This window comes from Phaseolus vulgaris, chromosome 8, assembly GCF_000499845.2.
Source record: "Phaseolus vulgaris cultivar G19833 chromosome 8, P. vulgaris v2.0, whole genome shotgun sequence".
NCBI classification, from domain to species: domain Eukaryota; kingdom Viridiplantae; phylum Streptophyta; class Magnoliopsida; order Fabales; family Fabaceae; genus Phaseolus; species Phaseolus vulgaris.
The window spans coordinates 20,656,134-20,670,936 of NC_023752.2; the positions used below are offsets into that span (position 1 = coordinate 20,656,134).

Consider the following 14,803-nt stretch of genomic DNA (forward strand, 5'->3'; position numbering starts at 1 on the left):
CGTACTTTTGATATTTTGTACTAGTGGTAATTAAGAATGTATTATCTAGTGTTTAATTGTTGATTAGTCTGGCTAATCTTCTTAGGGAATGATGGTTGTGGGCCTTGACCGGGCATTGGGCTTCCATACAGTTGTTTGGTCCCGACCAGTACAATCTTATTTAAGATTATTGAATATTATATTATTTCTATGTGTCCAAATACTCATACTCGAGACTATAGCAATCCACAATATCATTTAAATATGATTATTTGAATTAAGTCCTACATCCTCAAAACCAATGAAGTGTTGTTTACATGTATTGTGGTACATTGTCATTATCCTCAACCAATTGTCATGAAGCACTTTGATACACTCAAGATGGTCAAAAGATGTTCTAAAAGTGTAGTTGAGTGGTGCCAAGATGCTCTTGCTAGGCAGCTTATGGCCTTTTTGGTACTTGAAAGTTAATCAAGTGGAATAATGATGGCTCAAGTTTAGTCCACTTGGATTTGGCTTCCTTTTTGTCGTGCCTTATATGTCAAGAGTTGTGCTTTTCTGTTTATGTTTTTTTGAGGTTTTAAGCTATGTACAAGCTCTGAAGTGTCCTTATTAATATATTTATTCATTGTCGATAAAAAAAAACAAATAGTTCTTCCTACTTGAATACCTCTATAAGATATATTATTTTGGGTTGGTATTTTATTTTGAAATACTCCCTAACAAAATAATATTGCTGAAGGTAAAGCTTTAATATCTCATAATCTCTTATATATCTCTTCCTCCTCCTGTGATATTGATTGATTGTTTTGTATGACCAAGTATGCATATTTCAATGTATTGTACTTTCTTATATCTCCCCCAAATTCATTCATCAATTTTATCCTTTTAAATGTTGGAATCCTTGACTTGTTTTGATATTTCCTCTATCATCAGTTTTTCCATTCAAATCAATTCCTCCTTCACAAGAATGTCCAGAACCATTAGTTTTCTCACACCATGTCCCAATCTGTCCAATCTTTAGCCCTTTTTGGTTTGAGGTTGCATACATTCTAGGTACTTGTCCCTAAAGATTTATCCCCTAACTACATATCTTCCCAAAACTAATTCACATCCCTAATTTTTCATATAATGTTGTCAAGACAGTGTAGTTAGTATATATTGTGTATGATATAATGTGGTATCACATGACAGGTTTCATGAAGGGTTTCTTATATAATGACATTGTTTTTTTTATCAAAAAATAAATAAATAAATGAGGAAGAGAATGGTTAAGGTGGAGAAGCCCATGAGAAAGAAAATATATGTTGGTACATGGTTGTAGCGTAAGGAGTTGAGAAACATATCTTGAATGAGGAAGATGAGGACAAAGAAGCAATGAATGGAAGAAATAAATATAAAGAAAGATAGAAAAGAATTCTAGACCATCAGATATAAAAAGGAAAATATCTAATGGTTCTCAAACCATATTCCACGGTTGGAGGCTTCCCCATACCCTGACCGTAGTTACATTATTTTTTTTTTATTACTTCTAATTTTCATCTAATTTTATTAATTTACGTAATGTATTTATTTTAATATAAAAGAAGAAAAAATATGTATAACTATTTTCTTAGGACTAAAATATTGATTGAATTCTTTATATTTCTACTTAAAAACATTAAAGACAACAAAATATAGAAAGAATAACAATTTTTGGACTAGTGTACTATGTACTTCCTTTTTGTTTATCTCAACCAATCTTAATATATGATTTATATATATATATATATATATATATATATATATATATTGTATAATCTTTTACATATTTATTTTGTCTAGTCAATCTGAATGCAACAAAAGTCATAAGTTTGCATATTATTTTCATATATTTAATTCCAAAATAAAACAAAGTAATTGCATGTTTGTTATCAGGCCTTGAAAATCCATGAGGTGAGTGAAAGTCAATCTTGTTAATAAAATACATTTTCAATCATAATAAGTAAATTAGATAGGAAATAACAAAATATAATAATCTCTCTACATATTATGGCATACAACATTACTATCTATAATATATATAATAATGATAATAATAGTACAGTATATCTATATATTATATATATATATAGAGAGAGAGAGACCATACATTTTTTATAACTATTTTTTAGTGTATATTATTTTACTATAACATTGTGAAAACTATTTTTGGCTGCTATAACTATTATAATAACTATTGATCATTATTTTTTGGTCTAGGTTTTGTGTATGAAATACAAAATATAACATATATAACATTACTTAACACTAGTCTAATTATGGGTATAATTATAAAGTTGTAAAGGCTTTGTATTATGATGCAGAAAGAGAGATTGATTCCCGCAAAGTTGGGAGAGATGTGCTTCCCCATAAAATTCGTTTTTCTATCCAAAACCTAACATTTCACAACACACACTCTCTTCTTTATCTCTCCCCTTCATACCATGCATCCCAATTTGCAATTTCACTCATCAAACAATACAAGGTGACAAATCACAACACCCATTATCATCACAACAACAACAACATTAGCATTAACATTGCATCTTTTATCATCACAAACCTCACCCCCACCATTACCACCAACCCTCCCAATCAATCCATTATTTCTCATTTCTATTCACTTCTCATGCACCTATCATTCTGCTATTCCTTTTCATATTACTCACTATTTTTTATCTGCAGGACTAAACTAACCAATTAATTCACACAAAGCAGTGTTCGTATAGAACTGCGACCTCTCTCAATTTGCACGGGGACCAAAGGTATCCAAGGTTTATTCTCTTTCTCTCTCTCTCACTCTCTCTCTCTCTCGATCTATCTGTTGTTTACATTACAATGTGCCCCACCCAGAAAACGATTGAACATACACAAAAAAACGTTTCCATGCTGTCTGGTTTGTCTTTTCTTTCATTTTCCAAGAAAAATTCTATCTAAGCAGCATTTAACAGAAAGTTGTATTTCTCTTGCAACCCTTCATTCTGGAGATGGAATGAAACCCTAAAATTGTAGATCTAATATATGCATGTATTAAGAATGCGAGGTTTCTTCTTCCGCAACTTGAATTGATGTATATACCTGAATCAAATTGAAGTATAGGTGTATGTGTTATTGTTAGATATATTTCGTAACGAACAAAATTGTGTGTTACTGGGAAATATATTTGTGTGTGTGTGTGTGATGGAAGGTCGCCGGAGGGTAACACTACATGAAGAAATGTCAGCTTCCGACAGCAGCCGAGCCCGAGTGCTAACCGGCTTGACCCTTGACGACGTGTTAGCGAACCAGAAGAGACCTTCCTGGACGCCGCCCAGGGAACCACCGTCCAAGAACCGAACCCTACTTGACATCATCAGAGAAGACGAGACCAACAAAAAGGATCGCAGGTTCACTTTCTTCTTTTAAACCTGCTTAATTTCTCTTTTCTTTAGCTTTAAATTTTTTCTCAATCTAGGTAGAAAATTTTTAATCTCTGTTTTCTTCGAGATCTTTTTGGAGAAATTTGTTTATGACTGGAAAGATGTTTAATCTTTGATGGACTTTGATACGTTGACAAATAATATTTTTTTTTCTAGGTCCATTTTAACAATCCATAGTACAATTATTTAATTATAAATTTATTTTTTTCATCTTTTGATGGTATGATACCGATGGAGCTCAATTTTATTTAAATTTATTGGTTTTATTTTCTTTATGAAAAAGTATAATCAAATCCTTCCAAAGTGTTAGCAGCTAATTACATCAATCTAATTCTTTGAAGAATTTGTTTGGCAAGATCAATTTGTTTGAGTTCTTTACAATAGAATTATACTTTTATTGACAACAATTATTCTTTGTTTAGAAGAAAAAGGTTACTTTAAAGGGATATGCATGGTAAATAGTAATACCTGAATTATTAAAACTGTATTTTAATTAAAATAATCTATATAGTAGAAGCCACTTTTTTTCATGTTGATATTATTTCTCCCATTACTTTTAAGTTTTAATTTTAAATTTATAAATGGAAGACTTTAACTCTTTCAGTGAAATGATAAGCCTATTAGTAACTAATGTATGTTAGATATTTTATTCGTACGTAGTATTACTATTTTTTTGGAATCATTTATGGAAAATATTTGTTTTTTAAAACTGTAATTGCAGATCTTGGAAAGCTTTCAAGGACAAGCTTCGGCTAAAGCGTGCAGGGTCTGCTTGGATATCGACAATTCATATTCCTACTTCGGATGTTCCTATCCCTAACCCGAATAGCAGAATCTTTACCCAGTTTGGTCGCCGAAACTCGGTCCGATTCCCCAGTCTGACTACAAGTCCGACTGATTCTCAGACTCAGACTCAGACTCAGACTCCGACTCCGACTCCGACTCCCTCCGACTCGGACATGTCATCTAACTACATGGCTCACCAGGTCGAGGACCTCAACCCTGCCACCGAAGAGTCCAGTTCTCCGGTCGCCGCAGCTCCGGCAATCCGCCCTCAGTTCAGCCGTCGCGGATCCACCCGCTTCGGCGGCGACTGCGGCGAGAATAACACAGCCGGAACCCTCCGGCCGCAGCTCTCGATTCGGAACACGCCCAACCTGCAGTCGGAGCCGTACAAGCGGGGGCGCGTGGTGACCTTCCGCGACAGCTTCGACGACGAGGATGCGGACGAGGAGGGCGAGAAGCCGGGGGAGGGGAGGGCGCTGTCAGCGAGGGAGGCGGTGGCGGCGCAGGAGGCGTCAGAAGCGGCGGCGCAGGAGGCGGAGGCGGAGGAGGAGCAGGCACCGGTGATGATGTCACTGATGGACTTGTTAGAGGAGACTGATAGGGAAATGGGGCTTGAAGGATCAAGGTATATATTGAGTGATGATGAGGATTTTGATGAAGATGCAGATGAAGAAGATGATGGAGATGGAGTGGGTTCCATGGAGCACACTTGCTGTGTTTGTATGGTGAGGCATAAGACTGCTGCTTTTATACCTTGTGGCCACACTTTCTGCAGGATGTGTTCAAGGGAGCTTATGGTTAGTAGGGGGAACTGCCCACTCTGCAACAATTTCATTTTGGAGATTCTTGAGATTTTTTAACTTTTCTTTTTAATCATTTCTAACCATTTGTTGTTTTTGTTATTTTCTTTTTAACTTTTCTCTGTTAATTTTCTGGTTTATGTTACTGTTGTGATTTTGTTGTTATTATTATTACTATTTTTGTTTGTTTCTCCCCTGTGAGTCTGAGGTGTGAATAGGAGTGCTCCCCTTATTTCTTTCCATGCATAGAGATGAAGTTTTCTTATAGTTTGTTGCTGTGTTTCACTGCACTCCTTACCAATTTTGTTTTATCTTGCTTAAGATGGAAACAAACAAATACTTCCGCAATTCAAGTAACTTCCCATACACTCTTTCTTTTTCTGTTCATGAATGGAGCTGAAGATTTCCAGGTTATCTATGATCCTCACTGGCTTATTTGCTTATTTTTATGTACACCAATTAAATTAATATATTTCGAATTCCACAAGTGAGGTTTCTGGAAAAGACATTACATATCAAAACTTTCTCGTGAGGTTTCTGCGCAAGGACTAGATTGTTGTGTCACCACATATCATTGTGAGTAAATTGGTGTGGTGTATTGTCAAAAAATAAAGAGTAAGAACTTAGGATACTGAAAATTATTAGAAAAAGAAATGACACAGAATGAATGAAGGAGAGAAAAGAAGAAAGAAAGTCATGAGAGAGATGTTTTCGAAGAGCTCGACGAAACCCTTATTTGGCCGTTACTTGCTACTTTTTAAATAAAAACACAATCACTTTTTAAATAAGGATCCAATCTTTTTAAATAATCGTCTTACAATAGTCTCTTTAACCGTTATACTATAAATTATATTTAACATTATAGTATAAATTATATTTAAAACTAGAATTAAAGTTAATAATTATTGACTATTAAAATTTTAAAATAAAATTGATGATAGCTTTGAATTTAATGTTAATAAATTTGTCCCTTAAACTCAAATCTTTTATATTCTTCATTGAGATTGCTTTTCTATTGTCATCACCCGGTTGCCTTCAATATTTTCCCACTAGCCACCACATTGTTCCGGATTAGAAGCAACTTCAGTCTTCTTTACTGCAGCAACTCATAGAGTTCCAGTTTGAATTACTTTTAGTCTTCTGTACCAGTCAGAACCAGACAAATACCAAAGGTTTCAGTACCCGGTTTGTGTCAACCGACATGTTAAAAATGTATTAAAGATCGGAAGAAGATTAACAAGCCTAAACAGTGAATAAGCATTAAGTAATTTGTTATTAATTATGATCCAGACGTTAATCCGGCCCAATAATAATGGGCTCATAATAATCATATAAATAGTCACAAGTGTCGAGAAAAAGGTATGTCATCCCAAATGAGAGCTTACAAAGAAAGAAGGAGTTGACTAAAGTGAAGGATCGAAGGTTGACCAGGTGGAGGAGAAATTGTTGACCTGAGTGGAAGGAGGAAGAATGACCGACCAACCGATGATAAAAGGTAATAATTCTCTTAGTTCCCTTGTAATAGTTCTCTTAATCCTCTTTTAGATGAGAACATCTCCCAAACAAAATCTTCTACACTATTAACCTTGGAATGAAAGGATTTAAGATATATTTTGGCTTCAATGAGCTTGGAACATAATGATTAAACCATATTCTTTTTCAGATGATGCCCGACAGCATTCCATTTACTGTCTTTTCCCAAATCAAAACTACTATTTTCAAGTACAACACATGAACCAAGTTTCTTATTTTTCTCAAAAAATCATAGTCGAAAAGTTTGAAGTATTTCCTACACTCTCAATAAGGGCATTTGTAAACTTATAAGGGACTTCTAATTTGACCTGTAATTCATTAATCTTTTCTTTTTGTGCCAAAAGAAGCAAATGAAAATCTTCTGCTTGACTAACTTTACTTTCTTTGTCTTTCTCCATATCAACATATTTTTCTTCCAATTTTGTAAACCTTCTTTCCAAATTATCAAATTTTGCTTCAACTTTCTCCAATTGAGATATAAGGACATTCCTCTCATTTAGAAGATTGTGTTTTTCATTATTCAATACATTTCCAAAATTCTTCCAAGTTACTTGATTTTGCCCTTAAACCTTCAAGCCCGATTTTTGCATCACAAAGGGACTTCTTTGGCAAGGTACTCTTTAAGTTAAGTTTGAACATTCGATTCTTTGTCATCTCCACGTGTGCGAGCATTCGCCCATTTTTGTCCTTCAAGTGCAAAATCCGGTTTTTCATGAAAATCTAACAACCTTTCTAGAATAATTGTCTCATACTGAGAATATTACTTTTGAGGTCAAGTACATAATAGATGTCCTCCATAGTACCTTCTTTTCTGTCATTTAGGGAAACAAAATTTTCCCCGCCCTTTGAATGGAACTTTTGTTGAGTCTCCAAAAGACACATGTCCATCTTCTATCTCTTGGATATCAAAAAACAGGTGTTTGTGACCACACATATGATTACTAACATCAATGTCTAGATACCATACCATGTTACTATCCATAATGATGCCTTCATTGGCCATCATGAGAATTCCTTCATCTTTTGTCTCATCTTCCTCCACTAAATTTGCATTTTCTTCCACTCTCTTCTTGGCATAGCAGTCTTTTGTGTAATGTCCATATTTTCCACAATTGTCACATTCAACATTTGGACGATTTGAACTACCATCTCTTCCACGATCACGACCTCGTCCACGCAATTTTGCTGGTTCATTTGTCCCCTCTCTTCATTGTTGTTTCCATGACTACGACTTTCATTGTGATAAAAACTACGACCTCCATGTTCATGTCCTCTTCCTCGGTTATGTTGCACGTACATAACTTTGTCTTCCTTGATGGTCATATTTGTTTGTAAGGCTTCCTCCAAGACTTCTTGTTTCTTTTTCTTCTTTCGTTATTTATGTGCTCCAAGAGAACCTGCAAGATCATCAATGGTCATATCTTCCAAGATTCTTGACTCCTCGATTGCACATACGACATTTTCAAAATCATCGGTTAATGAATGAAGAATTTTCTCCACGACCCTTACATCCGAGTTTCTCCATTGTGTTTGAGTTGATTGGCTACCCTTTGCGCACAAATGATGTAACTAGATACATCTTTCAAATCCTTCATCTTCATGGCCTCCAAATCACCTCGTAGAGTTGGAAGATGCATTTGTTTAACTCGGACAACACCCTTGAACACCTTTTCCAAAATGTCTCATGCTTCCTTTGAAGTGGAATCTTGTAAAAAATTGTCTCATCAACAACTTTATACAACATGTACAAAGTTGCCTTATCCTTCGATAGTGTCTCTTTCAATGTTTTGTTTTGGGTCGCCGAGTAACATGTGGTATTTTCTGGTTCTTCAAAACCTTTTTGAACCACCTCCCAAAAATCTTGAGATCCTATAAGGGCTTTCATTTGGATATTCCAATTGTCATAGTTTGTTGTCTTTGTTAATTGGGGCAGTGATACATTATTGGTTATACTGGCCATAACTCTGATAGCAATTTGTGAACAGACAATATATTTTTTATTTCACGACTACTTTTCAAATAAGAATACAATTTTTGTAAATAGTCTCACAATAGATGATGGGAATCAAATAAAGGAGGCTTTTATTAATGGAGGAAGAGGACATCCACCCTCACATTTGAAGTTCTTCCTTCTAGTCTTCTCAAAATTAAAAGAAGACATAAAATAAAGATGAGGCCCAAGCCCAAAGCCCAAGCCCAAGCCCAAGAAGGCCAAAGCCCAAAGAGCCCAAGTCCATCCCATGAGGGGCAAGGCCAAGCTTTGAAATACTCTTGTATAGTTTTAGGAGGTGTGGTTATTAAATAAAGGAGTGTGAAAATGTAAAATAAAGTCACATTACCCATGTGACTTAGGAGAGTGGTGTAGGTGTAGTTTTTGGGAGGTGTCATAGTAGAAAAAGGTCACACCTCCCATGTGACTTGTTTTTGGTGGGAATTTCAAATGAGTTTATTTGAAATTTCCCACCTATTTTTCAGCACCTTAGGCTATAAATAGAGGTGCTTCCTTTGTAAAATTGAGATTGGAATTAATCTAAGAAAACTCTACTCAAATTTTGAGTGAACTTTGGAGAGCTTTGAGCCTTCTTCTCTAGTCTTATCTTGATGGATCAATGGAGTCCTCAAGTGGCGGCATCACTCTCATCTAGGAGCATTCCACACTTCTAGTGGCGAGATCATCCATCCTCCTTCCATCTTCATGAGCATTTCTTCTCTCCTTCCTTTCTCCTCTTTCATTTGTTTTTGTTAGCTTGTGTTCTTGAGTTTGGTTTGGTGTTCTTGCTGTTTTTATGAGTATTTTGGTTCGGCAGTTTTATAATTCTGTCCATTCATCTTGTTCCTTTGCTTTTCTTACTCTTTTGTTCGGTTCAATTTGACTAAAATTGGTTCATCCAAATGAGTTTGGGATTTGGTACTAGTTTTTGGTGAGTTCTTGTCTTAGAACAATGATCCAACTCTAAGAAAAGTGCCTCTATAATGTCCAACTCAAGGTGATTCCTAAGAAGGTCAAGAACCTTTCTCTATGTGGCTAGTGGAATCACATCATGTGGTATCATGAGTCTTAGGTTCTTCTTGCTTAATTGTTGAGTTGTGTGCACTTTATTTCAAGAGCTCTTTTAATTTCTTGCAATTTAAGTTTCTGTTTTAGAATTTTACTTGAGTATTCTTGCTGTTTTTCTTTTACACCAAGTGCTTGTGAAAAGGTTTATGACACTCATAATTCTTATGAGTATGGTTGCTCTTTTGGAATGGCATTATCCTTCCTAGAGTTTACCTTAAGCTTCCTTTCACTTGTTGTTAAAATTTGTGATGTGTCTTTTAATTTTGTAATCATGTCAAGTTTTGTCTTAGTCATGTTATTCCATAATTGTCATTACTTCTAGTAGTACTTTTCTTGTTTTGATTGTTTCTTGCTTTAGTGTCTATAATTTTCTGAATTGATATTGATCCTTTGTGCATTTTCTTTTTAGAATTGAGTTCATACTTGTATTCTAGACCTATACAAGTTCCAATACATCATTTTCTATTATGTCTTTGCTAGTTCATAATCCTGTTTTTTATTCCTATTAGGATTCCTCTGTTTCTGAAAAAAGTGCTTACTGTTTTTTCCTTATTGCAATTGATTTACTTACTGGAAAATTCTGAAATTCTGGATTTGAGATATTCAAAGTGTTAGAAAAGAATATAAAAAAGAATCATTCAAAAATACGAAGTACACAAAAAATGATAAATAAAATAAAAAAAGTGTACAATTCTGCCGAAAAAAATACGGTAATCTGGCAGCGATTTTGAAAAATTTATTTCTCTCAATTGGCTTACTGTTTTTAATTGATTCCAGTGCAATTATTGATTTAACATCTTGAAGTTTCTGTGGTTTAAATTTCATAATCCAGTTCGCTCTACATCATTCCAGTTAAATCAGTGAATATCAAGCACAGTTTGCATTTTAAAAAAAAAATTTCCAGTAGCTAATTTTTTGTTTTCTTCATCTACTCTAGTGCTTTTCCTTAAGTATTCTTTTGTGTGCCTACTTTTCTCATTGAGTTCTTTATTTTCTTGATTGTCTTTCATTCTTACTCTTTGAGTTTGTCTTACATATAGTATTCCTTTTGCAATTACCTTTCCTTGCTTATACCTTTTCTTGTTTGTCTTTATTGTTTCATTGGTTTTGTGGTGGTTGCTCTTGAGATTGGTGTGCTTGCTTTGACATATTTCATTTGAGGATTCCAAGGCCTCAAGATCAGATTGGTGCAAGAACATTATTTCTTTGAGAGTGATCTATTTTCTGCCTCAATTCACTTTGGCAATTTCATTGCCAAGCTCACTGTTTTTGCTAATTTTGTTTCTTAACTTGTTTGCTGTTTTTGTGAGTTTGCTGTTTTTCATTTGCAAAATGGCTGGCTATTCAAGTGGTGCATATTACAAGCAGCATTCTCCTTCCAAAGTTTCAGTCCTTGGTGAAGAAGAACATAGAAGAAGGTGGCATCACCATCATTCTCATGAAGAGAGCTATAATCGTGACCAAAGATATCACCAAGTGTTCAACATTGCTTGTAAAAAAGTCCCTAGTTTTAATGGTGATAGTGATCCTAATGTGTATTTAGATTGGGAGACTAAGGTTGACCATTATTTTCATGTGTATAGGGTCCAAGATGACGATAAACTTAGGATAGTTTCTTCATCCTTTTTGGGCTATGCCAAAGAATGGTGGCATAAAATTGTAATGGACATTATATATCGCAAGAAACCTCCCGTGGTTTCTTGGAATGCTTTGAAAGAGTGTATGCGCGCGAGGTTTGTTCCTCCTTCTAGGAAGGAACACTTGTTGAAGTTCCAAAGGCTTCCTCAAGGACATAGGATGGTAGAAGAATACATTAAAGATTTTGAAACAACTTTGACTAAAATGAATATGCATGCTAATGAAGAGTCAAAGCTAAAATGGTTTGTACGTGGTTTGAGAAGAGATATTAGAGAAATTGTAGAATTAAATGAGTACTCTTCTTTAAAGAAAGTGTTTCGCCAAGCCATCAAGGTAGAATCCTATCTTTTGAAAACAACTTTCAAAAATACTCATGATTATAATTTCTACAACTCTTCTAGGAAGGATGCCAACAAAATGTCTACTCAAAATTGTCCTTCCAATTTTTCCAAACAAACCATGTTTCCAAAGAAAGTTTCTACTACAAATCCTTCTAATCCTAAGTCACCTACCCAACCTTCAAATATCAAATGTTTTAAATGTTTAGGTTTTGGGCACATAGCTCTTCATTGTCCACAAAAGCAACTCTTAATGATAAAAAAGGTAAAACAAGACCTACCTCACCCACCTACCACAAGTAAGAAAGAAAAAGACAAAGAAGGCCAAGTTGACATGGATCTAATCCTTTCACCTCCAAGGTGTTTTCCTTCCTTATCTTTTTCCTTACCCAAGGTTCCTATTTCACCACCATCTTGGTTAAAAACTGTTAGGGATAATTTGTTCATACCTCCTAATGGTTGTCACCATTTAAGAGGTCTTTTTCCAAAACATCACATCATTCCCAAACAAATTTTTCTAACTTGGTCGATTTATAGAACCTCCTTTTCTGAAATCCCATTATTTACAAATGCTAAGTCATGTTTACATTTTTCTTCCACTTTTAATTGTAAAACTAAACTGACTTTGTTATATGCAGGGATTCAGAATTCGTGGACGAATTCTCTCCAACTCGAGGAGTATGATGGGAATCAAATAAAGGAGGCTTTTATTAATGGAGGAAGAGGACATCCACCCTCACATTTGAAGTTCTTCCTTCTAGTCTTCTCAAAATTAAAAGAAGACATAAAATAAAGATGAGGCCCAAGCCCAAAGCCCAAGCCCAAGCCCAAGAAGGCCAAAGCCCAAAGAGCCCAAGTCCATCCCATGAGGGGCAAGGCCAAGCTTTGAAATACTCTTGTATAGTTTTAGGAGGTGTGGTTATTAAATAAAGGAGTGTGAAAATGTAAAATAAAGTCACATTACCCATGTGACTTAGGAGAGTGGTGTAGGTGTAGTTTTTGGGAGGTGTCATAGTAGAAAAAGGTCACACCTCCCATGTGACTTGTTTTTTGTGGGAATTTCAAATGAGGTTATTTGAAATTTCCCACCTATTTTTCAGCACCTTAGGCTATAAATAGAGGTGCTTCCTTTGTAAAATTGAGATTGGAATTAATCTAAGAAAACTCTACTCAAATTTTGAGTGAACTTTGGAGAGCTTTGAGCCTTCTTCTCTAGTCTTATCTTGATGGATCAATGGAGTCCTCAAGTGGCGGCATCACTCTCATCTAGGAGCATTCCACACTTCTAGTGGCGAGATCATCCATCCTCCTTCCATCTTCATGAGCATTTCTTCTCTCCTTCCTTTCTCCTCTTTCATTTGTTTTTGTTAGCTTGTGTTCTTGAGTTTGGTTTGGTGTTCTTGCTGTTTTTATGAGTATTTTGGTTCGGCAGTTTTATAATTCTGTCCATTCATCTTGTTCCTTTACTTTTCTTACTCTTTTGTTCGGTTCAATTTGACTAAAATTGGTTCATCCAAATGAGTTTGGGATTTGGTACTAGTTTTTGGTGAGTTCTTGTCTTAGAACAATGATCCAACTCTAAGAAAAGTGCCTCTATAATGTCCAACTCAAGGTGATTCCTAAGAAGGTCAAGAACCTTTCTCTATGTGGCTAGTGGAATCACATCAATAGACTTCTCAAATTCTACATGTTATCTGATAACCGTTATACTATAAATTGCATTTAAAAATATAGTATAAATGACATTTAAAACTAGAATTAAAGGTAATAATTTATTGACTATTCAAATTTCAAATTAAATTGATGACAACTTTGAGTTAATATAAACAAAAAAATACCGCAACTTCAAAACCGAAATCGGCGACACTACTTCCCGTCCCAACAGCATAATGTCCCGAAAAGAATGGGGGAGATTCGGAAGTCTGAGTCTTGCATGCGGAGAACATGCCTTAGCAGAGATCGTGAGTTGTAGAAGATGATCTTGTTTCCGAGAAGCGCTCCAAGATAAGTGGGACAACTACACGGAGGTTGTCAGAAAAAATGCAGTAGTGGAACTGAACCCTTTGGGTTCACTGAAAAAGGTGATATCTTTGTCTTTTGTGATATCTCAAATGTGGTTTTACAACAATTCCCCACATATTTCAAAAGATAGAAGATAAAAGCAAAGAAGAAAATTCTAGGTTCATATAAGATGTAATGTATCAAAGTTGGTATAGCAAGCTATATGAACTAGTCTTAGATTGATGAACTTAACATACAGTGTAGTTGGTATAGCAAAATGAACTGAGACACACAATGTTAGTGGTTTATCATACACCCCTACTATTCTTGTTGTTATCGTTGTGTTGTGGTTACTAGGCCATGAGCATGTCCGGTATTCATGAGTACTCTAAAAATCTTGCCAAGATTTTATGTAAGCGGCCCTACTTGACACTCGTATAGGTGATTTCATCAAGTGTATGTTGCAAATCATACACCACCCATAAGGGATATGAAAATCATTAAATTTTTTGTTTCAATGTTAAAACTCTTATACCTCATAGAATTTTAACCACAAAGTTTAACCTCCTGATAATGCAGTATCCAACACTTTCACACACCGCATGAAAGGACAAAATTAATCTTAAATCAATTTTAGTGTTAGCAGAACTAACAAGTGACTTGTTTTTACCCATATGAACCTTATTCATGGGATCTCCAATAAAAAAGGTTGGGTTTCACTCCAAGAAAATCATGAAATAGAAACCAATTTTTAGAGACTAAAATAATTAGTTGGAATAGTAACTAAATTAGAGACCATTTTAAAAACTAAAAAAAATGGTTTCTAAATTAGTTTCTATTATTGTTAAATAGTTTCTAAATTGGTATCTAATTAGCAACCAAGGTTTTAACTACCAATTATTTAGTTTCTAAATTTGGTAGCAAAAACCTTGGTTGCTAATTAGATACTGATTTAGAAACTATTTAACAATAATAGAAACTAATTTAGAAACCAATTTTTTTTTTTAGTTTCTAAAATGGTCTCTAATTTAGTTATTATTGCAACTAATTATTTTGGTCTCTAAAAATTGGTTTCTATTTCATGATTTTCTTGTAGTGTTTCCATCACTTGTTTGTTTGCAGGTAGCTTAAGTCTCATTCCCCTCGATGTTTCTAAACTTAGTTTTCTCCCTAGGAGTTTTGTCAGAGGATCTACTAAATTTCATTATGGCTTGACATAGTCAATAGAAA

The 14,803-nt window shown here is 34.7% G+C and overlaps 1 protein-coding gene across 1 annotated transcript; it reads left to right on the forward strand.

Annotated features, from left to right (window-relative positions):
* Nucleotides 1–2,943: 2,943 nt before the first annotated feature.
* On the forward strand, nucleotides 2,944–5,275 carry LOC137826441 (uncharacterized). The gene is made up of 2 exons (XM_068632397.1): nucleotides 2,944–3,386; nucleotides 4,141–5,275. The coding sequence occupies exons 1-2, from the start codon at nucleotides 3,181–3,183 to the stop codon at nucleotides 5,063–5,065; spliced, it is 1,131 nt and encodes a 376-aa protein (XP_068488498.1). The 5' UTR covers nucleotides 2,944–3,180; the 3' UTR covers nucleotides 5,066–5,275.
* The last annotated feature ends 9,528 nt before the right edge of the window (nucleotides 5,276–14,803 follow it).